General features: G+C 40.2%; 2 protein-coding genes across 2 annotated transcripts; one reads left to right on the plus strand and one right to left on the minus strand.

Moving 5' to 3' along the window:
• The first annotated feature begins 13 nt into the window (after nucleotides 1-13).
• Nucleotides 14-16,897, plus strand: ankrd10a (ankyrin repeat domain 10a). Its single transcript, XM_067582803.1, has 6 exons — nucleotides 14-608; nucleotides 4,705-4,857; nucleotides 6,442-6,533; nucleotides 13,859-14,085; nucleotides 14,377-14,457; nucleotides 14,616-16,897. Exons 1-6 carry the CDS (start codon nucleotides 411-413, stop codon nucleotides 15,020-15,022), a joined length of 1,158 nt encoding a protein of 385 aa, XP_067438904.1. The 5' UTR covers nucleotides 14-410; the 3' UTR covers nucleotides 15,023-16,897.
• A 1,044-nt stretch (nucleotides 16,898-17,941) lies between these two features.
• ccdc14 (coiled-coil domain containing 14) lies at nucleotides 17,942-24,902 on the minus strand. The gene is made up of 11 exons (XM_067583288.1): nucleotides 24,605-24,902; nucleotides 23,891-23,946; nucleotides 23,718-23,793; nucleotides 21,886-21,958; nucleotides 21,599-21,703; nucleotides 20,550-21,194; nucleotides 19,651-19,789; nucleotides 19,239-19,324; nucleotides 19,001-19,144; nucleotides 18,720-18,822; nucleotides 17,942-18,551 (listed from the first exon to the last, which is right to left on the minus strand). The coding sequence occupies exons 1-11, from the start codon at nucleotides 24,626-24,628 to the stop codon at nucleotides 18,062-18,064; spliced, it is 1,941 nt and encodes a 646-aa protein (XP_067439389.1). The 5' UTR covers nucleotides 24,629-24,902; the 3' UTR covers nucleotides 17,942-18,061.
• Between the last annotated feature and the right edge of the window lie 982 nt (nucleotides 24,903-25,884).

Here is a 25,884-nt window from a genome sequence, read left to right on the forward strand (position 1 = left end):
ACTATATTACTAGAGACCTGTTTAAATGATTCACGCAGGGTAAAAATCCTCGAGCCCAGCAAAAATAATATTTTCAAAGATAAATAAATTATTTTCCTTACTTCTGAGTAGTTATTCTTTTAACCTGTAGGGGGTGTAACGGTGGATAATGTTCCTAACCGGGTTTTAGCCACCACCCTGACTAGGTTTTAGCGTTCATCGTCTAAACTCATGCAAGCCTCGATGTGGCTCCGAGTAGTTTTGCCGCCAGCCATACTCCAGTCCGGGTTTTGTTCTTCTCCGGCCAGCCAGAGCCGGCCTCCTCTTCTTCCTTTGTGTTTGAACTATGATTTGAACCGTGTGTCGTCTGCTCTGTGGGACCGGGAACACCTGAGAGGAACGTTTGTGTCTCCGACTTTCACAGTTTACTCATGTCTGTGGGACTAGAACCAGACTTCTCCGGTGATGAGGTGTTTACCAGCCAGTTTCCCATCCACCGCGCCTGCCGGGACGGAGATGTTGGCGCTTTGGCGTCACTGTTAGAGCAGCTCTCACACCGGGCTCCTCTGACCACTGAGGACTCCTGCTACGGATGGACCCCCATACACTGGGCAGCTCACTATGGACAGGTAGGGATTAAGTTACTAACGCAGATAGATTAAGAGCTTTGCCTAACTAAAAGCAGTCTTCCTAAGGGGTAAAACTCATTTGGGGGGTGTTTTCTATATTGTTCTTACTGTCGTCTTGCATGCAAAACAGTATAACGTTACAGGACTTAATTTAACCACAACTTGAATCACGGCTTCGCTAATTGTTGCCAGAAGAGTTTTCAACCACAACATGGCGGTGGACAGTAGCGACTAGTATGAGCCTTTTTAAAACGTTGATATGTGGTGTAAATGCAGTGTTATTAGTCAAGAAGCCGTATGCAGCATTGAGTCTAGAGTGTTGTGAGTGTGGTTTGCTGCTCAGCGGCTGTAAAACTGTTGGCTGTGTCTGCGCAATAAAGGTCATTTTGGACGGAAAAAAATAAATAAAGTAACGGGTTGCAGCTTTTTCATTGGTTCTAGTGGAGCCAATAGTTATTCAGGCGCCAAAACAGCACTGTAAAACAGGAAACCATACTGTAACCGCTATTAGCTTCAGTTAATGATACAGTAAGCATGGCTGTTAACACGTCCGTACAGCTTTCACTTAAAAATAACACCAACCTAACCGAGTCCAAAACCTATTGTAACCATTTCTGTATAAAATAAACGTATCCCAGTGTGTTTACTGAGAGTTATGTTGGAGGAACAGTAAGGTGTGGGAGTTTTCTGATGATGACACTTTGCCACAAGTTTCTAGTACAAACGCAACATTTTAAAGGAGAGGTTCACAATTTTGTGTCTTAAAACATAGTCTCACTGTAATTATTCCTCCTGTTCATACTGGCTATTAAAAGATCCCCTTCAAATGTGCTTTCAATGTAAGTGATGGGGCCAAAATCCACAGTGTGTCCACACAGTCATTATGTGAAAAAATGCATTTAAAAGTTGATGTGAAGCTTATATGAGTCTTCAGCAGTCTGAGTTAGTCATATCAAGTGGATATCTGACACATTTACAGTCTTTTTAGCATCAAATTCCCTCTTTGTGTTTCCTTGGACAGTGTTTCCCTGTTGAGCCGTAGTGGAAGTATAGTAACAAAAAGAGGGACTTTGGCACTAAAAAGACTGTAACGTTGAAAGATGTCAACTTGATTTGACGCTGAAGCTTCATGTTAGCGTCATGTAAACTTTTAAATATATTTTTTACAGAAGGAGGACTGTGGATTTTGTCCCTCATCCCTTACATTATAAGTGCATTATAAAGGGATCTTCAGTATGAACAGGAGGAATGATTATGTCAGTGTTCATTTGGACATGTGACTGTTTTAAGTAAGATTTAGGGCATTGGCAGAAATATGATCAGAAACTGAATTTAATATTCAATATGTTGTGAGTATGGCTCTAGAGAGGGTTTCGTGCCCACCGTAGGTTCTCCTACACGCTTGGTGGGGGGCGAGAGGGGGGTACTCAGTCGGTTGCAATCTGCAATCTCACCACTGGATGCCACTAAATTCTACATACTGGTCCTTTAAATCAGACTTGAGCAATTGCGAACCTGTTCTTTAAGCTTGATATTTTCAGCATTAAAGAAAAGTTTTAAAGTATAATTTTTGAGGTACTTAAACTTAACTCGAGTATTTCCATTTGATGCTACTTTATACTTCCACTCCGCTACATTTCATTTTACTCTACTAGATTAATTCCACTGCTATGGTTACCAGTTAATTTTTCTTTTTTTTTTTAGATGTGAATATTTGCTTTTTTCCCTGTTATATATGACATAACAACATTTTAGCCTTTTAGACAAAACAACCAACTTGAAGACGTCAGGGTCTCTGAGAAATTATGAATGCCATTTTTTCACATTTTTTTAACATTTCATTGACTAAACATTTAATTGACTAATTGAGAAAATAATAAAAATGAAAATATTTGCTAGTTGTGGCCCAAGTGTGGGGCCATTTTGCATATTGAGTACTTTTACTTTGATACCTAAATTAAATTTCACAACTAATACTTTTGTACTTTTACTTAAGTAAAATTTTGAAAGCAGTCGTCAGTTTACTAATAAACATTAAACACACATATATTTAACACAACATATACAAGTATTCACAATAATTGGTTGTTTAGAATAAGTTAATAATATTTCCTTAGTTTAAGAACTTTAATTTAACAGGTTAAACCTTTTTATTTGAGCTCTTTTCCCTTTGACTTTTTTATTGTTTCATGTGAAGGGTAAGTATCTTCTTCCAGTCCTTTTTTCAGATAATTTGAACCTTTAAATTGCCCCTTTTTCAAGAAAAAAACATAAAATAGACCATTCAACTCAAAATATAGGCCTGTGGTAGGCAAATGGTGGTATGTGGGCCAAATTTGGCCCTGCAGCAAAAATATTTGTCCCCCTGATGAAAGTTTTGACTTTCATAGTTTACATCAAAACTTTAACATCATTTTTCACAAATGTACTGTAGATAACAAAATAAACACAAGGCTCCTGTAAATCCCAATTATTGTAATATAACATACTGCCATCATAGGAGGAGAGGCATTAAAACAAAAGATGCACCAAACTATTTAAACAGTGAATGGTGCTGAAATGAAGTCTAATAAACCTACCAGAGATTAAAGTTTAATGTGTGAATTCCACAATTTTAGCCTATGCAGTTATAACAGATTGTTCTTCACTGGTTGGCAACTGAACAGAAATGGTGTGTTGATACCATTTTCCTCCTCAGATAGTCGTTACTAGTGTTATAAATCTATTTTATTCTTAAATGAATGAAAAGAAATAAACAAAACATATAGGCTTGTCTTTCCACTGCACCGGTTAACGGCCCTGCAATGAAAAATTCTAAAAAAAAACTGTCCTATGGTTGAACCTAATTGCTGATATAGGCTATACAAAGCATAACACTGGTAGTTGTACAATGTTGTACTCCAACAGGATATCCTGTTTCCGTTTCAGTTTAGTATCTCTCAGTTCAATTAAGTGGACTTTGAAAATGAGGAAAAATCCGCAGTCATTCAGTAAGTCAAAGCCTCGCAGTGGGTCCGGAGGCTGGGATGTTTCTTTTTGAATCCTTGTGTGTGTACAAGCTCAGCATCTGATGTCATGTGTGTATGCTCCTGTCTCCAGGCCAAACACACAACGATCCAACTTCTTGTCCAATCTGCAGGGTGGAAAAAACGTGATCAGCATGATGGAAATAAAGTTCCTTTTTTATCTAAAATCTACAATCTAGTTAATCTACACAAAGTTACTGAATGTTCACAAAAATAACACTTAGAATGTCAGAGAAAAAAGTTTTCTTATTTAAATGAAAAATAGTGTATTTTAATATATTTTAGGACTATAGATTATTTATCGCCATGAATTATGTATTTTTATTAGTTATTTTTCATTAGTGTATATATATATATGATATATAGTGTATATATATATGTATGACTATTGCTCTATTTGTAACCTGGGTTACACAGTGTAACTGGTGGAGGTCGTCATTTTGTGTAAATACATTGGGAAGTTCAGCTGAAGCTAATATGAGAGAGATCCCGTGGGTGTCTTCCAAAGTCTTTTTATTATAAAATTCTCTCAGTTTGTTTCCACATACAGAGTTTGGTTGCTGAGCTACGGTGAAAGGATAATAACTCAAAGGAGTAATATTGCACTAAAAACACAGTAACTTTGGAAGATATCCAAAGTCTGACTGATGACACCTCATATTGACTTCAGCTGAACTTAAAAATGCCTTTTTTTCATGGAACAAGACATCTCTTATGTTGCAGCTGTGTTATGCTGGGTGGTCGGTACGAACAAAAGAAATGTCAGCGACTGATTACACTTTCATAACATACGGGTGTTTGAGTTTAGTTTTAAGACAGACTTGAAAAAACATGAACCTAACTAACACATCTGACATTTCAACAACACCTAAGTCTCCTAGTGCTTTATTACACCAGCATCTCTCACCTGCAGGGTCGACCTCATATATTGTAGGTGATTTCTTACAACATGAATCAGTGCCCACCAGAAATCTCCTATCAGTATTGTTTAACGGTTCACTAACCTGACCCTCCTGTTGATTGAGATCCTTTGTTCGCCAACACTAACATCTGTGTTTCTGTACACACAGCTGGAGTGTGTGGTGCACCTCGTGCAGGTGGGTTGTGAGGTGAACACGGTGACCAGCCGCTTTAACCAGACACCGACACACACCGCAGCGTTCGGAGGACATCCTAACTGTGTGGTGTGGCTGACTCAGGCTGGAGCTGACGTCAACAGGCAGGTCAGTCAGATGTTTTAGTGTGTAATCACACTCAACATGTGTCACATCTGGATCTGTTACTGTATTTTTATTATTGAATATCTGATGAAGTTTGAATGGCACCAACACTGTCCACTAGTGTGGTCTTGTGTATGGAAATGGGACCTATGGTAGATCATCTACTAACTTACAATTATACATGTTTATGAGAAGTGCCTTTATCTGCAGGATTACACCATGAACATCTTTTTACACTAAATCAATCTTTGACTGTTTGTCTGTTGGATGCTTGAATAGATTTGTTAGTTCATCTGTCATGTTCGAGTGTTTCTCTCATGGCAGGCTTTCATTTTGTCAAAAGATCTGTTTTAGAACTGAATAGCATCTGTGTTTGGTAAATATTACACTCATTACCTGCTTATTGTGTGACATAGTGGTGTAAATTACATTTGTGAAATGTGCTAAAAAGCCGACTGAAGTAGAAAAGGTCTGATGTCAGGAAATAACAAAGGTAATAACTAGTAAAATATTCTTCTGACTGTATAGTTTCTGCCTGCATCATGCATACATCGTGTGGAGCAGATGACTATATAAAGAAATCCGTCATGAGTTGACATCAGCTTGTCTGGAAAGTAGAAAAAACAGTCGGAAACTGAGTGTGGAGAGCAGTCTGAAGTCTCTCAGGGATTACTTCCACATACGTTTACCTCATTATTTGGTCATGTTTAATATGAACATCTGACATTGTAACATGTATATATGACTGAAAATAAGGAAAAGCATAATAGGTCCCCTTTAACTTCAGTAAAGTAATAATTGCACAATGTAGAAAATAATCCATTACAAGTCCTGAATTCACTGCGTTCAGATTATTTACATAAAAGTATGTAAGTACTAACAGCAATGTTTACCTCTAGTTCCAAAAATAAAAGTACTCATCACTCAGAATGGCCTCATGGAATAATTACGCATGATATTATTGGATTATTTTTATTGTTGCATAAACATGAAAGCAACATTTCAGTGTTGTAGTTGGTCGGTTGGTTGGAGCTAATTTGAATTACTCTATTTACTGTTTGGTTGTCAAATGTACTTTTAACAATGTCTCATGTTTAATATGCTCACTACAGCTTTTAAAAAACAGCTGTAAAGTAACTGTAGCTGTCAAATAAATGTAGTGAAGTAAAAGTATATTTCACTCTGAACAGTAGAAATATAAAGTAACACAAAATGAAAGTACTGTGCCAGAGTAAAGTACAAGTACAGTACTTGAGTAGATGTATTTTGTTACTTTCCACCACTGGTAGTGATGTAGTGGAGAAATATAAATGTTATATCCCTGTAAATTCATAAGAATGTCTGTTTATGGACAAGGAACAGAACATTTATTACATTCAACTAAATGAAGTTACGTGTGGATGAATGTTATGTGTGGATATTCCACATCCTGCTAAAATCTATTATAAAGCAAAACAATGAACTGTCCCTGCTCTCAAACTGTCTACTTAGCATTAGGGACATACTGCTCATGTTTCAATATGTAATGTTGTGTTTGTAACGGCCTTAAATCTTACCTATATAACAGTGTTTTACATGTATTTCCAGGACTTTGTAGGCGAGGCTCCCATACACAAGGCTGCCAGGTCAGGTAGCTTGGAGTGCATCCAGGTCCTGCTGATAGCAGGTGCCAAACCACAGTAAGTATCCTGCAGTCTGACCTCTGAGCAGCAACTCTGACATGTCCAGTGTGAACCACAGCAACAGAGCTGCTCAGCTGCAGCTGCAAACACACACCCAGCTGCTCCAATCTGCTCCTTACCAGGTTTGATGGAGAATAATCACAGCACATCACAAAACAAATCTGATGCTGAAGGATAGTATCTCAGTACAGCACACATCAGTCATCATTCAAATGTCAAACAGCCATGAACTGTTCACACAGTAAAATAGATCATCTGAATATAATATAAATATAATATTGTTAAATGCTGACACATTTCTTAGCACTGTAGCATTAGTATTGTGTTGCTCTGCTGCTGTGGTGTTTCTTCTGTCTTCATTATGTCTCTGTTAATGTCATATCAGCTGTTTGGCAGGGAACAGGATAGCTGACTTTCATCTCCTCATAGCTCTAATGATAGAAGCACAATGATATCTGGTGTGTGTTAATGTGGGTTCTCAACCATTAACCAGAACGGTGATTCCTGAAGATTCACTTCCAGATTTCATTTGTGATGATCCAAAGTGTTACTGACATTCTTGTTCGAGAGGTCCTGAAACAAAGGAAACTCCACAGGGAACAGGTGGAATTATCTCTTCAATCTGACTGAATAAATCACTTTAATAAGTCAGATGTTTCATTACCTGTTCCCTTCCAAACCTGCTGATTGAAAATGGATTCATACAACTAGGTCATATTTTATACAGTGATATTAAGTTGTAGTTTAGTTGGACAGTTATTTGTTCATGTTGTATTTTCTTTAACAGCTTCACAGGTAAAATACTGTACTTACTCATATGTTATATATGATATTGGAATGAGAGGGTAGACATTATGCAAAGGCAGAAAAGCTCATGTGTTTCTGTTTACTTGTGGCACACTGACGGAAATTTATTGAGATTACAGGATTTCACTCGGTGAGAAATTATAACTTCAAAATATGTAAAATCTCTGATGTTTCTTATGTTTCTTCTCATTTTGAAGCATTTATAAACCTCAAACACTGACCATGTCTCAGAGTTTTTTAGGTGAGATTTATTGTTTGTGATGTTCTTCTGCAGTTTAGTGTTACAAAAATGATTTAGAGTTTTAAAAAAAATGGAAAACAAGAACTCTAACAATGTCATTAAAATGAAAAAGTGAATGCATTCATTTGGAATGGTGTTCATGTCAGCTGTATTTACAACGTGTTTGGTTTCTGGGTGTAGGGGAAACAATTTTGATTTCTCTTGAAAATCAGACACTGCTGCACAGCAAAATTGACCCCATCCAATAACGACAAGAAAAAAGAGACATTAATATTGTGTTTCGTCTCTGTTTGTTCCTGTTTTGTTCATGTGTTGTTTGTTTGACTAAAATGTGTCCATCGTATCGTATAACTGGTCAGATTCTTAGGCTTATTTGCTTATTCTTGGTTTGGATATTTTGTAGGTTAAATTATAGTTTTGGGGCCCTATTTTAACGATCTAAAGCGCACGGTCTGAAGTGCATGGCGCAATTGCATTTAGGGTGTGTCCAAATCCACCTATGCTATTTTAACAGCGGAAAAATGGTCGCTGCGCCAGGCGCATGGTTCAGAGGGGTTGTCCATAGTCTCTTAATTAATCATGGGTGTGTTTTGGGCGTAACATGCAATAAACCAATCAGAGTGTCATCGCCCATTCCCTTTAAGAGCCAGGTGCACTTGCACCTTGGTGGATTGCTATTATGATGGTGCATTTGCCAAGTAGTGAGAAGGAACACTTCTCCGCAGAGGAAACGGATCTGCTGGTGCGCAAATGGAAAGCTCACAATCCATAACGAGCACACTGCTGCTCCTGAACCCTCCCGTGGCCCCAGACCACCAGTTAACATCCTGTTCATTAATTTGTTGCAAATTTATCTTCGTTTGGTTTTTGAAAAGGTTTATTTTTTTAAATTACAGCTTTGGTTTCTTTAAAATCGTTTTGTTCAGTCATGGAGTTACAGGTCAAATCAGCAGGTTTTAATTGCTGAAAGTATTGAAACCTGATCACTGTACTCTCAAAAATTTTAAAGAATATTTGTTAAATCATTAATTTTAAACATGTGGTAAAATCATTAACACAGTTATCAGGACTTGATCAGCTCTCCAAGGTGCTGATCCTGCTGCTGGCAGCAGCTAGAAGCTGTACAGATTTATTTCCTCATTTATTTCCTCATGTGTTCCTCATGTCATCATGTATTGATGCAGCAGGAAAGTTGATCTGTGTCTGATCCATTGTTGCCTGTTTAAATACCTACATGTATTGCAACGATTTGGTTGAATAATTAAACAATTTAATCCCTCATTACTGTGATTAGTTAATTCTGATAAATATTATGACCAAGCATTATGACATGTATTTTTTAAAATATGCTGATATACACAATAATAATCTTTCTCATTGTAATCCTTTTATTTGTAATCTTTTGCATGTTTGTGCGCTGCTGTGCGTCCTGTGTGTGTAACAAGCAGAGTGTATGTTGTGCAGCCGCCTGTGTAGCCACATATTACTGTCTTGATAAAGCTCCTTAAAATAACAGTCAAACATTTCACCATTGACTTCAGTCCAGGTTTTTGTTGGTCAATTGCGCAATCGCTCTCTGCGGCCTCAAGATAGCAATGCACCAACAATGCGCCTGACCACAACTTAAGAGCAACACCCATGGGCGCAAGTGCCTCTGCTATTTTAACAACGTGGGTGCTGGACGGGAAAATGACAACTGTCTTATGCACGTATCAATATTCTTAACCACGTTGTCTTGGTGTGTCCATCGTGTAACCACTTTGGTTCAGACTGAAATATATCAACAATTCTTGTACAGACTTTCATAAGTGGCCAGAGGATGAGTCTTACTCATCCTGATGATCATCTCATTTTTCCTCTTGCACCATCAAGAGGTTGACATTTCACCATCATCAGGTCACTTTTTAAAATTTGAACAATGCTTTGGTTTATGACTAAATGCCTACAAAACTACTGACATTCCCAGCAGCCTCAGCTGTACTTTGTGTTCACCAGTTAGTCTCTAGTCTGATCTACAATAAACACAGAGGTCCACTCAACCTACATATATTCACCATCATCATTTCATATGTGATTATATGTCAGATGGCTTTTTGCTTTTTCTGCTGCCCTCAGGTGGTTAAAAAAATGAATGCAGCTCTAATATTTAACTACACTGATATCTCTTTTTTTCACATGAACATCACTTGAGTGCAGTTGGTTTTGGATCTCACTTCAAGAGAAATCAAATGAGTGTGGTTTGAGTCAGTTTGTGTTAGTGTCAGTAAATCCACATCATGAGCTTTTCAGCCTCGGGGTGTTTCAGTCAACAAGGGTGTGTAGAAACTTGTACTACCTGTTTACTTTCAATTTGACACTGTTTAATTGGTCCTGTGTTACAGTTGTGAAGTACATATTCAGATTTGCTGTTGGATCATGTGCTTTGATGTAAAGAAAGGATAACCACTGTGCTGGCAGAGACAAACCCCCTGCACGTTTTGATGTTTTCCAGCTATTGAATATAAACATGATTTTTCTCGAGTAATCCCAGAAAGGGGGGAGCAATCCAAATAGGCACTGCAGAATCTGCCACACGTGCATCAGCGAGCATCTTACAGTTGTGGCAATGAGTGTTCACTATCGCTTCCTACAGTTTCTGCAACTGGCAAACTGGCGAGGTATTTCCTGCAGTGATTGGTTTAAATGCAAAGAAAACACTTGATGATGATGATAGTCATGTCTAGACCTGCATGCTTAGCTTACAACTAACTGTTATTGTGCTGACATTCAAACCACTGTGCTAACTAACTGTAAACTGCCTCAGGAACTACTGTAGAAATCACAGGAAGCTCAGTCTCAGCTGGAAGCTTATTCTGTTGTATTAATGGGTGAAATAATCAAAGCATGTCAGGAGCTGAATGAAATGAAATGCTTCCTTCAACAGGTTCTTTACTGAATGACAACCTTTATGACGGTTAATACACAGGCTTAGATTTAGTTAAGTGATGACATGTTGATATCATATCAAATGAAACCGTGTAGGTAGGAACTCTACTTACTGTAGAGGAAAACTCAGCATGGAAGTTCATTTTTAACAATGTGGCAAAATAATCAAACTCAAAGGTCTGCTTACTACCTTTTTCAGGAGCTTTTATCTGCATCTCACAACACAGTGAATGGTAAACGGAGCTGGCTCGGGCGTCGTCACATGAACTAACTGTCAATCAATCAAACCTTATTTGTATATTATCTTTGATACAGGTTAGTCACAGATGACTGACAAGCTGATAATAAGACAGAACAAACTTAGACAGTAAACAGTATTTGAGACTAATGTACATGAGAAATAACAATTATAAAAATGTAGTAAAATAAAATGGGCTATCAAAATAATAAAGTAGATTGAAATAAAAAGTAGATAAAATAGATGAGAGGGAAAATAATGTCAAATTCTACAACACAAATACAATAAAAGAAGTGAATGAAATAAAGTAGATCAAGTTTTTAAATGGTTCTAAATCAAAAGCGAGGCTGAGGAGGTAGGTTTTAAGTTCAGGTTTAAAGACATCTGTGATGACTGTGGACCTTCAGTCCATCGGCACTTTTGGCTCCACTGAGTCAAACCATGCCGTGTTGGTTTCCATTTCCATCAGTTTAAACGTGCCAAGTTGCACCCAAGATTGACCATCTCTGAAGTCAGGTCAAAGCATGTCTGACCTTCCTCCAAGCAGGTTATAGGCTTCATAATCCAGACAGCAGCTACTTCAGACCATCTACCTGAAACCCTTCTCCTCTCACTTAGTATATAGTTTAAACTTTCTCTCTGCACTCACTGTACTTACAAACTCCATAACTATTATTTAATAACAGCCTTGAATATTTCATGGTTGAGTGTGGTGATGGTTAATGCAGAGAGTCTTTTATCACTACACACTATTAGTTAGTGATGCTGTGTAACACAGAGGTGCAGGTGGTAGAGGTTAACATTCATGTGTATTATTTAGTCACTGTTAAAGTCATCTTCCACACAAAATCATAGTAGAGTATGAGAGATTCTCCTCTAGACATAAAGTGGTTGAAACTGGCTTTAGTTTGCTTCCTCATGAAGAACTGTGGCCATGTTTATGACTCTGTTAACCATTTACTATTGACCTTTAATACACATTTTATATATGAGTAATATACTTCAGGCATTCAGTATATATTTCATATATGTAATTTGCATATAATTTGCAAAAACTGCAGTAGATGAAGCAGATTACTCAAACAAGGGCACACAGTACAGCATTGTTCTGTTCATCATTGTAACACACACACACACACACACACACACACACACACACATGTTAATGTGATGGTTAGATAAGAAAAATGATTTCTGCTTTCCCTCTGAAATTGTCCACCATCAATATGCGAAGGAAATAAATAGAAGTGGCCATCAGATATATTTTGATACAAACATCCAGAGAGTCTCTTACACATTGGTATCACAATGAACATGACGGCTAGAAACAGGCTGTCTGCAACAGATCTTAAATGCTCACTCCCAACTACATTCTGACTTATTGTTATGATTGGGGAGCAGATATTCTACATGGGGGGGGGTTGGAGACTTCTGCTTACTCCTGGCTGGAATGGTAATCTTATAGTTGTGTATTTAAAAAAAAGACATTACATCACTAGCAGCAAGTGACATACAAATGAGACATCAGTATTATAATGACTTAAAATGTTGCATGAGGGCATTTCTAGTCCCAGCTTCTTGTGCTGCCACTCCCTGGTCACTCACTGCAGCACATCACCACTCCGTTGTTAGACCCACTCTGAACAAGTGGGCGATGCTGCAGTACTCTGACGTCAGTGCCAGCCTCCACAAAGCTACTGCCACTGATTTCGGCACATTTACACACACATAAGAGAAGTTTGTGGTGCTGCTGTCTTGGCCAGGACAGCCTGTAAAAGTGAATTTCATCTCAGTGAGGCCCTCTTCTGGTTAAATAAATCAATACTTCATAACTTATACAGCATCCTCTCAGCCAACTCCATGACAACTGAGCAAACTGTGTGCTGCTGAAGACTGTGAGATGCAATAGAAAGCTCCAGAAAAACGACTTGTTGTAATTCTATATTTTTTCTATTCCCATAAAATCCCATGTTCAGACCCAAAGCAAAGCCTGATACATCTTAATCCTCTGTGTCATAGAGCTCCAACACAGCAATGACTCACACTGTTCATCATCATAAACACAAACACTTGTTTATTTTTCAATCTCACACACACAACCAGAAATACTCACAACAGCACCAAAGTTGGATTAATCCACTGCTGAAAATAGTCCCCACAGATTTCCTCTTGTTTGAGTAATGTTTATTAAAAACAGTCACCAGCTGTTTTAGGACATTACTGAACCATTTAAAAACAATCAAACTATATTTGTGAGTTGTTTGGAAAGATTTTTGTCCTCAGTAGGAACCAGTGGACTTGTTTTTGGTCTTTTCATGGGATTTGTTGACAATTTTAAAATTCTGTCAGCCATCCCCCCAAATTCCAGTTGAACAGCTTATAATCTAACAATACTTCGTTAAACTCAGCATGTAATTGAGTAACTAAAATGTATACAACATTAAAATGAAACATCTTCATTTGTTGTTTCTTCTTATATTGTATTGTTTTGTATTGAGGAAGACAGTTAATATCAGTTAATATCAGACGTTTATCATTTCAGAACCTGTTAGGAAACATTTCATTTGATGTCAGATGTTATGTAAATGTACTGGGAGTTAAACTGATATCTGAGTTAGATTCATGGTAATACCACTGTGATCTGTAAATGATATATTATTCTTACATTTATTTAATTAAATGTGTTTAATACATTTGTAGCTTTTGTTCATAAACATTTTAAATCACAAAATATTGAATTTTTAAAGATATTTTAAATTGTACAATGAATTGTATTGATATTTTCTAATGTAATCAATATTAAGCCTTCATTCTATTGATTCTATTATCATTATTAAGATGTAAGAATTAGTCATTAAATGTGAGTAAAGTTAGAATGTGTTGCAGGGGGAGATTATCATAACCACAACTCTACATTTTGATAATAAACAACAAACAAAACTGATTTGATTTGATGAGTCATGATTATCTCCCACTGCAATATTCAAACTGAGAGCGAGTGTAAGCCTTCACCCAGTCATTAGTGCAGCTTGAGATAGAGACAAACTGTTTTGATGACATATTGTGGAAGTTGAACAGCAGAGCACGCGCTCACTCTTCCCTCTCGTTCAGTTTAAGGAATGCCAGCGGGCAGACAGCAGCAGACCTGGCCCAAGCTCACGGCTTCCACGACTGCTCTCACTTCATCTCCAACGCCCACAAGCACCTGCTGCAACTAAGCGGACTCCACGTGAACGGAGTGCAGAACGGAAACGGTCAGGGCCTGCTCAGCAAAGCAGCCAGCAGGAAGAGGCTGCTGACTGCCACTGAGGCTGGTCACATGAAGAAGGCCAGGAGAGGTAACGGAGAGCAAGTAGTCGTCTTTTTCTAAGCATAGTAGTAGTTAAAAGATCAATGTGTGAAGTGAGGTTGCAGATTGAAACCAAACCAACCAAAAGAATCAAATTATGTTGATGTAAATTTTCTGACTCGTGGCCATAAACAGGAAGCCCCCTCCCCCCTCCCGACAATTTGATTCATTTCTTTTTAAAAGCCTGTAATTAACCACTCATCATCATCATCATCACACCAGTATGATGATTTCCATCTACTTTCCTTAATGATTTGTTTCCATGATCTCTGTGTTGCAGAAGTGTTGCTGCAGATGCAGAGCAGTGTAGGTGAGGAGCTGGACAGCATGAACATGGAGTCTGCACAGGAGCTCAGCTCAGGTGAGACCAGAGGGTCATGTGATATTTAGGATTCATTTTTCTGATAGCTTCCGTGTGATGCAGTGTCAGACCACACAGAAAACATGTGATGGATAATTTGGCAGAAGTGTCACATGTTGTGTACATGAGATTTACTTTGAAACTTTTTAAACCGGCAGATGTCGACACCAAAGCCGTCACCAACAGTTATCACCACACGCTACTAGCTGCCGACCAGGATCACAGCGCACCGATGCAAAGCTTCTCCACACATGACAAAGCGTCCTGCCCTCCAGCCAATCAGCAGCCAGCAGCCGCGTCCGGTCAGCGCGCTTCAGCCGACATGTGCGGCTCCCTCCACATGACCGGGAGCCCCAGCAGCTGCGTGTCCCACCGGCCGGCCTGGTGGGGGCTGATGGGGGCCGACTGCGGGGACTTCCTGCATTACGGACACTACCACGGCTTCGGAGACACCGCCGAGGAGCTGACTGACAGCAGCCGCCTGGAGTACAAGAGCAGCATCCAGGCGGAGCAGAGGTACAACCAGGCGGTGGCCAGCAGCATCCACCTGTACCACGGCTCATAAAGATGAGGATGGAGCCTCACAGCCGGCCTCATGGACACATGCAACAAGTCTGTCCACCTGCATGTTGCTTTTAAAGGAACAGTCTGACATTTTCTGTCAAATCTAGAGTCACTACTATGGAGATCCAGGACATGTTTGTTCTTGTTTGACTCAATCATCTTAACTCAAAAGTCCACTTACTAGTGTTTGAGCTTTCAACCGCATCTCATGGTCTTCATCAGCACATGGAGCTGGCTGGAATCTGAACGGAGACCAACGTTACAGTCACACCCCCCCGACCCCATATTCCATCTCGTAGCTTAGCTTCACTTTACGCCTCAAAATCTTCTGAATCTTAATTACACAGTGACTGTTCATTTATTGGACAGATATTTATGGTTCTACTTCTCTCACACAGCAGTTGTGTCCCAACTTCACACCTCATACTAACTGTATACAGTATGTGCTGTATATTCATTGCAATAATTTCTAGTATTCTGCAGTTTGTTTACACACACAGTTTACAGTTTTATACTAACAGGAAATAATGCACCAGTCAAACCACAACAGTGGAATGTCTGTCAGTGAGAGAGCAAATATTCAACACTAGATGTTTTTTACTAAACATTTTGAGTTTACTTCATTTTCTGACATTTCCAGTGTGTCCAGCTCATTTCTCTAAAGTCCCGTCATTTGCACACATCTAGAGTCCCGAGGTTTAGTGGATGAATCGATTAATCAATCAAGAGAAAATAAATTGGCAACAGTTTTGATAAAGGAATAAGGGTTTGTTATTGTTGATTTTGCTGGTTGCATGGACTTGAAGCTTTTCTGTGTCATACGTGACAGTAAACTGAATATATGTTGATAGTACAAAACAACATTTAAAGGGCTTTAAGCAATTCTGATGGGCATCGTTCACTACTTTCTGACATTTTATAGACAAAATGATTCATTGAGAAAATCATCTGCAGATGAATGTCTCTTCTTGGGTATAGTGGTGACGAGCTTACATAAAGATACAGTATTTAAATCTCATTGTCACATTTGATGGAGCTAGGCTAGCAGTTTCCCTCTGCTTGCAGTCTTTGTGCTAAGCTAAGCTAACCGTGTGTCAGACTATTAGAAGCACAGAAATAAAATTATATTTACTTATATTTTTTGGATAAAAAAGGTCAAGGTCCACTTATGAGGTTATTCTGGAGCTTTGGACCCCAGCTCATGGTCTTCATCAGCAGATGGAGTTTTGTCAGTTGTCATGGAGATGGCTGAAATCAAAATAGGTTGACCTTGTTATCCGACTCTCAACATGTCAGACTGCTCCTTTAAAGCCTTTTTTTTTTCAACTTAAGATCACACGTACATTTATTTCCTGCAATGTATTTCTGTATTTAGAACATTTATCTTCATTCAGTTAGTGCTGCCGTTGACTGGATCATACTTCAAGGGCTGTGAGGTTTGTGTTTATGTGTGTGTGTAGCTGTTGGTGTGTGTTGTGTGCTGATCTGCCGTCCTTCAGCAGGGAGGAACAGAAAAACTGAAAACTCCTTGCTAGCCTTGATCTACCAAAGGGAATATAGTATGATTGATTAGTGTTTTTGTTGCTTTTCTCAATTGAAATCATTTGTTATTTATGTGTTAGAGCAGATGAATGTTATTAGTCCTGGCTGTTGTGTAACTTTATAAAGTATATTGTAGGCTTTTTAGGACTCTTTGTACAGTATGCTGAAAACATGTCTCTTTTTCTAAACACTATGTCAGCTGTTTGGGAATGTGCACTGTGTGCCAAAGACTGACTTACACCAGGCACTGCTGCATCTGACCACTGATTGTATACTATACCATGTTCTGGGTCTGCCTCTTTTCCTATTAAAACACATTTTGCAGTTTCATAAATATGCTACAAAGTGCAGTGTCGTTGATTTAGTAATGTTGTGAGGGATTGTTATCAATTTAGATGTCAAGGTTTTGGTCAAACTGCCTCCAGGAAGAACATCTAGACCTGACAAGAGACAACATGGTTCAGTATGTCAGTATTGTTCACACAGTGTAGCTGATAACGCCACTAGCTAAAGGTTTATAATCTCTGCTGCTCAGAGAAGCTTTCTAACTACAAGAAAGCTGGCCGACCGGCCAATGAATGAAGTTTTCCAACGAGCAGACTGTATATATCAGACACAAAATCAAGAGCCATTAGTAGACATTGTGATGCTTTCTCAGCAGATGGTCTAACCTTCAGGTGAGATGTAGTTTTTGTCATCTGCTGTCAAGGTCAAGAAGTGATTCAACTAAATAACATTAATTACCCTCAACACAAAAATCCTTTTCTTCTTGTTCCTTGACTGTGATGTTTGAGAATGATGTATGTGCAGTTTTATCTGTTCTCACATTCATCTGCTTTAAATCTGAGTTGAATGTGAGCATCATTTATGACATCACAACTAGTCTGGAGCCAAGTGATGTAGAGACTTGAAGCCTCCAGAGCACAAACACTGAGACTGGACTTTACAGTGAAGGAGGAGACATCTGGTGTCCAGCAGGAGAACATGTCTGTGAGGGATCTTTAGGAGAAAATTAAGAATTAAAGACAAGCTATTGTTTATATAATTTAACAAAAGTACTTAAAAAATACTTGCAAACCATCAGGCCATGATGTTTTGGCCTTGTTGTTGTTGCTGCTGGTTGAAGGGTTGGGCTGGTTGTTCTCCCAGTATTTTAAGATCCACTCCAGACATGTATTAAAACCTTTATTTTCTGCTTGGAACAATGTGTGTCTGAGAATAAAAGCACCTCCAAAACTCTAAGACACAAGTTATACTGAATATGAACATACAAAGCCTGATCCTCATGTTTGATGAATGATTGATTCGACTCCTGCAAGACAACAGACATGCAGGAGCAGTTGGAACAAAGCAGACTGTGTTTCCATCACAACCAAACTAAATCAAAACAATCCTTTATTTCCAATCTTAAAATATTACATTACATCATACAGTATCACATTACAAACACAACAGCAAGAGTAGTTCATTTCAAGTGAAGCTGTGAAGCGCGTGCATATCATCTCCCCAAATCCAGTTTGATAGTCTTCTGCAGACTGGCTATACTGGCATCCAGAGCTGCCAGGCCGTCTCTGAACGCTGCCTCGTCTCTGGTGTCAAAGGTCGAACTTGACCTCATGCTCCACTCGGACGTGACAGATTCCACGTCACTCTGGGAGAGCGTCGAGTCAAACAACCGCCTGCGCTCCGTCCCCATCTGCCGCCCATATGACTGGACTTCATCTGAACCGAGGCGGTGTGACCTCACATCAGGATGTGTTGATGTTTCTCTCAGTTTCTTTTCATCTGCTGCATTTCCTTCTCTCTCTGCAGCCACACACGCGTTGCGGTCAGCGTGTGTGGGCTCCAGCTGATCCAGAGACATCAGGTACTGGGTGATGCGGTCTGTGGGGGGCTCCGGTGGATCCTGTCTGTGCTGGTGTTGGTTACAATGTTGCTTTGTTGGTGAAGTCTCTGACGCTGAGCTATCGTGACGGTGCTGAAGAATCCTGAAACAGACAGAAGAAACATGGGAGGGAGGCTGTTGGTAAACGTCTCTGCTACAGTCTATTTTATTCACAAGATCCCCTCATTTAGCTGCCATTGTTGTGGTAGAGGAGAACAACGCACACACACACACACACACACACACACACACACATTAAGGTCTACTGTACCTGTTGAGGTTTTCTATCTCTTCTAGTCTTTGTTGGACAAGTGAGGCCAGCTCACTTTTCTCTCTCTCACTGTGCAGCAACCTGCATCTAGTGGCCTCCAAGTCTGCACAGACACACACATGTATGATGTCACTACAATAACACATGTACATGCACAGATGTCTTCACTGTTGTGGCTGAACATGTGGATTCATCCCTCTAACATACGGTAAATATGCAGGTGTATTGGCTGACAGTGTGTGGACAGTGTGATGTCAGTAAGCGTGTGATGCAGTGTCAACCTGTCTTCATGAGTGCATTCTCTGCCTCTCTGTCTCTCAGCTGGCTCTGTGTGTCCTGCAGGGCTTTCCGTAGTTCTGCGAGGTCATCCTGGAGCTCCTGCAGTCTGGACTGAGCGGAGGTGAGCTCCTCCTGCAGAGTCGACACTGAGGAGAGACGATTAAACACGTCACGTGTAACACCTTTAGTGTTAAATGTGAACAACACAGGAAGCAACATAAACACACTCACACACTTTACCTTGTGAGTCACAGAGTGTTTCCATGTTCTGTTGCCTCTCGGCCTTCTCTCTCTCCTTTAACTGCTGGTTCAGAATCCTCACACGCCTGGAACACACACACACACACACACACACACACACACACACACAATTTGAATCATAAAATCACTGCCTTTTTTTTTTTAGTTGTGATCATTATACACAGAGTAACACAGGGTGACAGATTACAAACTGTACACATGTTTTTCTTCTTCTTCAAAATAAATGTTGCATCCTGAAGAAGAGAGTTTTTTAATAGTTTCCTTGACAGCAGACTGACATGCAGTCATATAGAATCTCTCTATCATCACACAGTGTGTGTGTGTGTGTGTGTGTGTGTGTGTGTGTGTGTGTGTGTGTGTGTGTGTGTGTGTGTGTGTGTGTGTGTGTTACCTGCGGAGCTGACTGTTCTGGATGTGTAGTGACTGGAGGTCTGCTGCACTCTCAGCTGGACTGTTTGAACTACTGACGTTCATCAGTGGTGAGGACACAGTCTGCTCCAGATGGCTGAGCAACCTCTCTGCTACACTGCCTGCTCACACACACGCACACGCACACAGAAGTAATACTGCATCATACAAAAGAGACAAAAGCTGCCAAAAAGTGTCTGTTACAGCCTTATGAAACAGAACTGCAGACAAATGTAATATTAAACAATATTTAAAGCCCCTAATTGTTTCTTCATAACACTACATATATATTACTAAACAGTCAAAACATCTTCAATTCTTATTTTTTAAGAGTGTAACACTCAAAAATGTAGGTGTGGTTGATCAGATTTGATTGACAGCAGCCTGTCAACATAAGCAAACAACCCTGCATCTGTCATCATTTAATTCAAGTGTTGCTAAACTCTGATTGGTGCACAGAAATACATGACATCACTGTTTCCCAACTGAGTCTCACCCACATCAAGCCACTGAAAACCTCTCATGTGATATAGAGCTTCAACGATTAGTTGATTAATCAATTAGTTGCCAACTATTAAATTAATTGGCAACTATTTTGATAATCGATTGATGGTTTGAGTCATTTTTTGAGAAAAAAAAAAATCTCTGATTCCAGCTTCTTAAATGTGAATATTTTGTTTTTTTCTATGACAGTAAACTGCGAATCTTTCGGTTGTGGACTGTTGTGGACATTGTAGAATGTCATCAAACAACTAATCAATTAATCAAGAAAATAATTCAAATAATAAATAGATGAACTGATATGAAATAAGAAACTAGACAGATTCTACAGACAGAGATCCATACTGTTCAGAAAGACACTTGAGAGGACAGACAGGTTACCTTGTCCGGCGATCAGAGCCTTGAGTTCTCCCAGCAGATACTGAACTGTCCTCTGCTTCACTTCTGTCTCTGCACTGCTGTCCTCCCCGCTGTGTGTGTCCTGAGGGAATGTGTCAGCCTGTCCAGCCTCCAGCTGCAGCTTTGACATCTTCATGGTGCAGGTGTGAATGTGTGTGTGTGGATCTCTGACACCCGTGTGTGGATCTGTGCCAGAGCTTTGGGTGTTGGTGTCTCTCACAGGCACAGACTCCTCCTGCTCTCTATCACAGGAGGAGCAGCTTCTGTCTGTTCTGACAGAGTGACTGAGTGTGTGTGGAGCAGACTGACAGTCAGTGTGAGAGAGAGGCGGCTGGTCGGGGTGAGAGGGGGACTGGAGCAGAGAGTTGGACTGGGACACAGAGAGGAGGATGGAGGGCTGGGGCTGAGGGGGACAGATAGAGGGCTGGGGCTGTGAGGGAGTGAGGTAGGGGAGCTGACGTGCTTGATTCTGTGATGGAGATACAGGAGACTGCAGCAGGGTGTGTGTGTGTTTCTTAGGTGGATGGAGCGTCACTCCTGAGTGTGCAGCTGGACTAGAGAACAGATGTGGAGATCTCGGAGTTGTGCTACCTGGTCCACGATGAACCGACTGTGAGCTCTTCTGATCTGGAGGTGAAGATGAAGGGAAAATGTGCCAACATGTGACAACTGCAACTATATGCACCTGCAGGATTTTATACTGCATCCACCTGCTCCCACAGTGCAATATAACACGCCTGCAGTCTCTACTCTGGACTGAATCTCTCTGTAAAATGCTTCTATAGCATATATCATTTTTGATACTAGTAACGATGTGACACTTGGGTTTAAGCATCCAAACTGATATGAAAGTTGTCTAAACCAGAGGTTTACATCCACCCAGGCTGCAAGGAAACCACATGATTCAGCAATAAAAGCTGAATAATAATGATATAACTTATTGGCTGTTGTAGTGGCCATTTGTCAAGAATCAAAATCAATAAACTAAAACTCTCTCTTTTACACACACACACACACACACACACACACACCTGTCTTTGTAGGTGGTTTCTTGCTGGTCTTCTTCCCCAGTGAGGTGGATGATCTTGATTTGGCTGCTCCACCCTTCACTGCCCTGAGAGGGCTTGGTTTGGGCTCTACACACACACACACACACACACACACACACACACACACACACACACACACACACACACACACACACACACACAGGGGTGACAGATGATGTGCTCAAAGGTTAGTGTGCAATAATAACAATAATAATATCAAACTATTGGCTGCTCTCTACAAGGTCATTATTTCAAATAACCCATCTGACCTGTATTCTCAGCCTGCAGGATGCCACTGAGCAAGGCAGCACAGCGGTCTAGCCCCTTATGCAGATTTGTGACCTGAGAGGAGAGAAAACAGCCGTTAGCATCAATCACAGCTTGAGTTCCAAGATGTAGTCATCATATATTCAAAGATGATCAAGTGTTGAGGTGTTGTTCTTGAATGCACCAAGGGAGTCAGCAGACTGTATGGAGCTGCAACACACCCCTGCAAAATGACTCATTTCACTATTTGGAAAGTCTAGAGGAGCTACACGATTAACGGCCAAACGGCCAGTGCAGGAATGTCGCGCCCAACATGAACTTTAAAAAATCCTAGATGGACCATCTCCAGAATAAGGCCAAAGCGCATCCAACCCACCTCCAAGCGGTTTGCGGTAACGTCTCGCTTACCGCGACCAACTCATGACGACCCCCCTTCTCCTGCTCAAACAAGCATGTGTTGGGAGACTCAACTCATGACTGTGGTGAAGACCAGAGAGAAAGCTGTTTTAAAAGCCTCTGTGTCTTCAGCTCTCAGTACTTTTGTAGCTTCTAACTGAATTTCGGTGGTTTGAAGTTTAGTTTCTCTCCTGTGTTTCTGTTTGTACTTTCAGATATCTGCCTTATTTTACCGTTTCCTGATCGCTTTCAGCTGTATTGGAGTCGTATTAAGTTACTGCTGATGAAAACACATTACCTGCTGCTGCTTCATATTAAAAGCTTTCCACTGACAAACAGTAGGCTTCTATTGTGAAGAATTTATAGGAAATTAAATGTGTTTATCCACTATTTTACATCCATGACTTTGACCACTAGTCACAGCCCGCTGCTTTTCAACTCAAGACAAGCACATCCTCAGTTAAAGACACACCTTCAAGTGAGTAGCTCTGTTGTAATAGATATGCAAATCCCTGCTGTGCTGAGCTGTCAAACCGAGTCATGCCAAGCCAGCGTGTATGGAAAAGGCCTGTTAGAGGGTGGAGTACGTATGACATAGAAATAGTAGTTTCCTGGCTGGAGCTCCAGGCCTATGAGTACGTGCCTAGCCTTAACCGTAACTACGAACCCAGCTGGCCCCAGTTCCTTGCGGATAAGTTTCCAAAGGAAGACGAGCCGTGCGTGTGCTGGGCTTGTTTAGGGTGAGGTTTCTGGATGTCTTCTACCACCTGATTGGGCAGTGAGTAAAAAAAATCTTTTCTCAGGATACCAAGGTGGTGCCTCAGAGGGTAAACCAATGGATGAGCCTGTCAGAGGGCTACATATGTACTCATAGAACTAGAGTTACATCCAGGTAACTTCTATTTTTCCTTGTACACCAAGGGATTATTAGCAACATTTCAGGTGTGCTCACTTTCAGTTTGACCTCCAAATAAAGCAGCTTAGATCATCTGGTTTCCTGACCAGTCTGACCTATTTTAATGATGTCCCCTTGTTCCTGTGTTAATACTGATAGAAATTGTGGATAAACCTACAAGAAAGACCCAAGTTATGGTCGACCACAATCATCCCTTCATTGTGGAGGGTCCCAGTGGTTTCCTGGGGTATGTGCTGATTGTGGATGAACAGAGACTTTAGTCATGGAGGTTGCCATCTGAAGGCTCCATTAGTTTTGAATAGGGAGTGAATGATATCATGTGCGTATGTGAACCATGAAACTGTCATGAAATGTTGTTATACTGGGGCTGAACACAAAGGACATTATGCAGATCATATACTCTCTATTTTGTTGAGAAGCTTTTTTAAGATTTTTTGGAAAATCAACAATTCCTGTAACATAAAGAAAGGAATCATCATGAGAGAACATTCAGCATCTGTAATGTGCTGCTGTGTTCATTACCTGGTCTTCAGAGTCTGTGGAGTACAGAGAGTAGGCTGGCTCAGGGCAGGCAGCTGGCACGGGGTTTGGAGTGACTCTATCACCAAAATATTCATGAGTTAAGGGAGTGCTAACAGGAACGAACAGAGCATGTAAAGGTAAACATTCCTCAAGTGAAAGGCTGGTGGACTTACCTTCTCCTAGCTGGCTGCACTCTGACTCCTCCTGTCAGCCTCCCTGATGTCACCACCTGTCAGTCAACAGACACAAACCTGGTATTTGAAAAGAACCCTCTGAACCATGTCTGCAAGACAGCACTCTCCACCTCCCTGTCACTGTGTATGGTACCTGGCTATACTCAACACTGGAGCTATGTCATGAATACAGTTAGTTCAGAAAAATTCATTTTGCATTAAAGAAGGAAGGAAGTACACCTCCCTTCCTACTTTGTTTCCCTTCTCTCTCCCAGCAAGTCTAATCTGGTCCTCCTCTCTACGTCAGAGTACTGGAGCAGTGCAAAGTAACATAACATGACTAATGATGCAGTGAATTATTATATCTGTTCAGGCGTTTCTTCAATAAATCAAAAAATATCAGTGTAATGTAAAGTAAGGAGGTGTACGCGTGCCCGCTAATTTGCTGAAAAATTAGTTTACTAAAGCGTCAAAATGAGACTTCATCTAATGTTAAGTTAAAGAGTTAAAACCAGCTGGATACATCTCACTATGGCTGCTAATGTCTCCTGTATCCACAGGCGAGTGTGAAACAACCATCTTTACTACTGACAGCAGTAAAACATCTCTCCTGCTGTCTGTTGAGTCACCTTTACAATTTTACAACTTACAATTCAAAAGACATGTTAGTTGGATGTCTTATTAAGTCAAGCTTGATATGTTAGCTTGTCTTACCTTGCGTTTAGCCGTTCCTTTCATGGTTTACGACAGTTTTATCAACCGCACTAACCTAAAGACTTCAGCCTGCTGCTGCTGTGCAGTGGAACAGAGTGGTGATTGTGTGTATATTTATGGTCACTCCTGACGTTCAGGTTTGAGGCGTTTTTTCCATGAACTACTTGTTGCTCTGCAAGTTCCGGTTAAAACAAAAGTTTGAAACGGCAAACAAGTGGATGGCCAATCAAACTGCTCATGTCACAATGACGCAGCAGATCAGTACCACATGGTCGCTGTTGGTTTGCGTTATTTATTTCTCACCCGCATTCTGCGAAGACCCGCCTGCTCTACTCATAAACCTAAACAACCTAACTAACGTAGGCAGCGAGTACAAGCCAATCAGAGACAGAATAGGGCGGGTCTTCGCGGAATGCGGGTGGAAATAAATAAGGCCGCTGTTTTACAGCTCAGTAGTGTTTTAATGAATCGGAGTTTGTATTTACACACAGTTGACAGCCAGCACAGCGGTGTGGTGATGTCCTCCAACATGACAGAAGAGAATGTGAAATGACTCTGCATGTTTCTCTTTCAACGAACTGTTTGACAAACATCCGCACATTATATTGTGAACAGAATCATCAAACCAGTTTGTAGAGTTACTGTTCAGACACTGACTACATGAGACATTTCCACTGGTGGCAACGTTTGGTTCAATATTTGAATGTACATTTACTGAAATTCTGTTTGTAAAATATTTAATAATCTATGATGAGAATGTCTCGTAATTTGTAGACTCACCTTCTCTCTGTAATACTGATACCGGTTAAAGTTGTTGTTTCATGCCTCCTGTATTATCCAGACATTCAGTTGACATAAATTAAACTATTTTAACTAGATTGGGAATCAGAGAACAAACAAAATGTAAACTTGGGAGTGATAACCATAGATATATTTATATCTATGATGATACCTGAGCTTTAAAGCTGATGTATTTATCAGATTGTGCTGCGTAACCTCGTTTAAACTGGACGGTCTCCTGATAATGTATCTTTCCAAAAGTTATGACTATTGACTGATAATAGCTCAGCTTAATATTTTCCTTCACTATCATGTCATTGACCGTTGCTATGGAGACGATGCCAGCCAGATAAGAAGCGCGGAATAGTTCTAACATGCCATCATTGATCAATAGGTCAATAACGTCTGGTCCACAACTGGTGCAATGTTAAAGGTATTCCAATTGTTGACGTCTGTTACAAGACTCTTAACAGCGCTTCAGTTTCTGTATTTCATGGTGA

Source organism: Thunnus thynnus, chromosome 24 (genome assembly GCF_963924715.1).
Source record: "Thunnus thynnus chromosome 24, fThuThy2.1, whole genome shotgun sequence".
Lineage (NCBI taxonomy): Eukaryota > Metazoa > Chordata > Actinopteri > Scombriformes > Scombridae > Thunnus > Thunnus thynnus.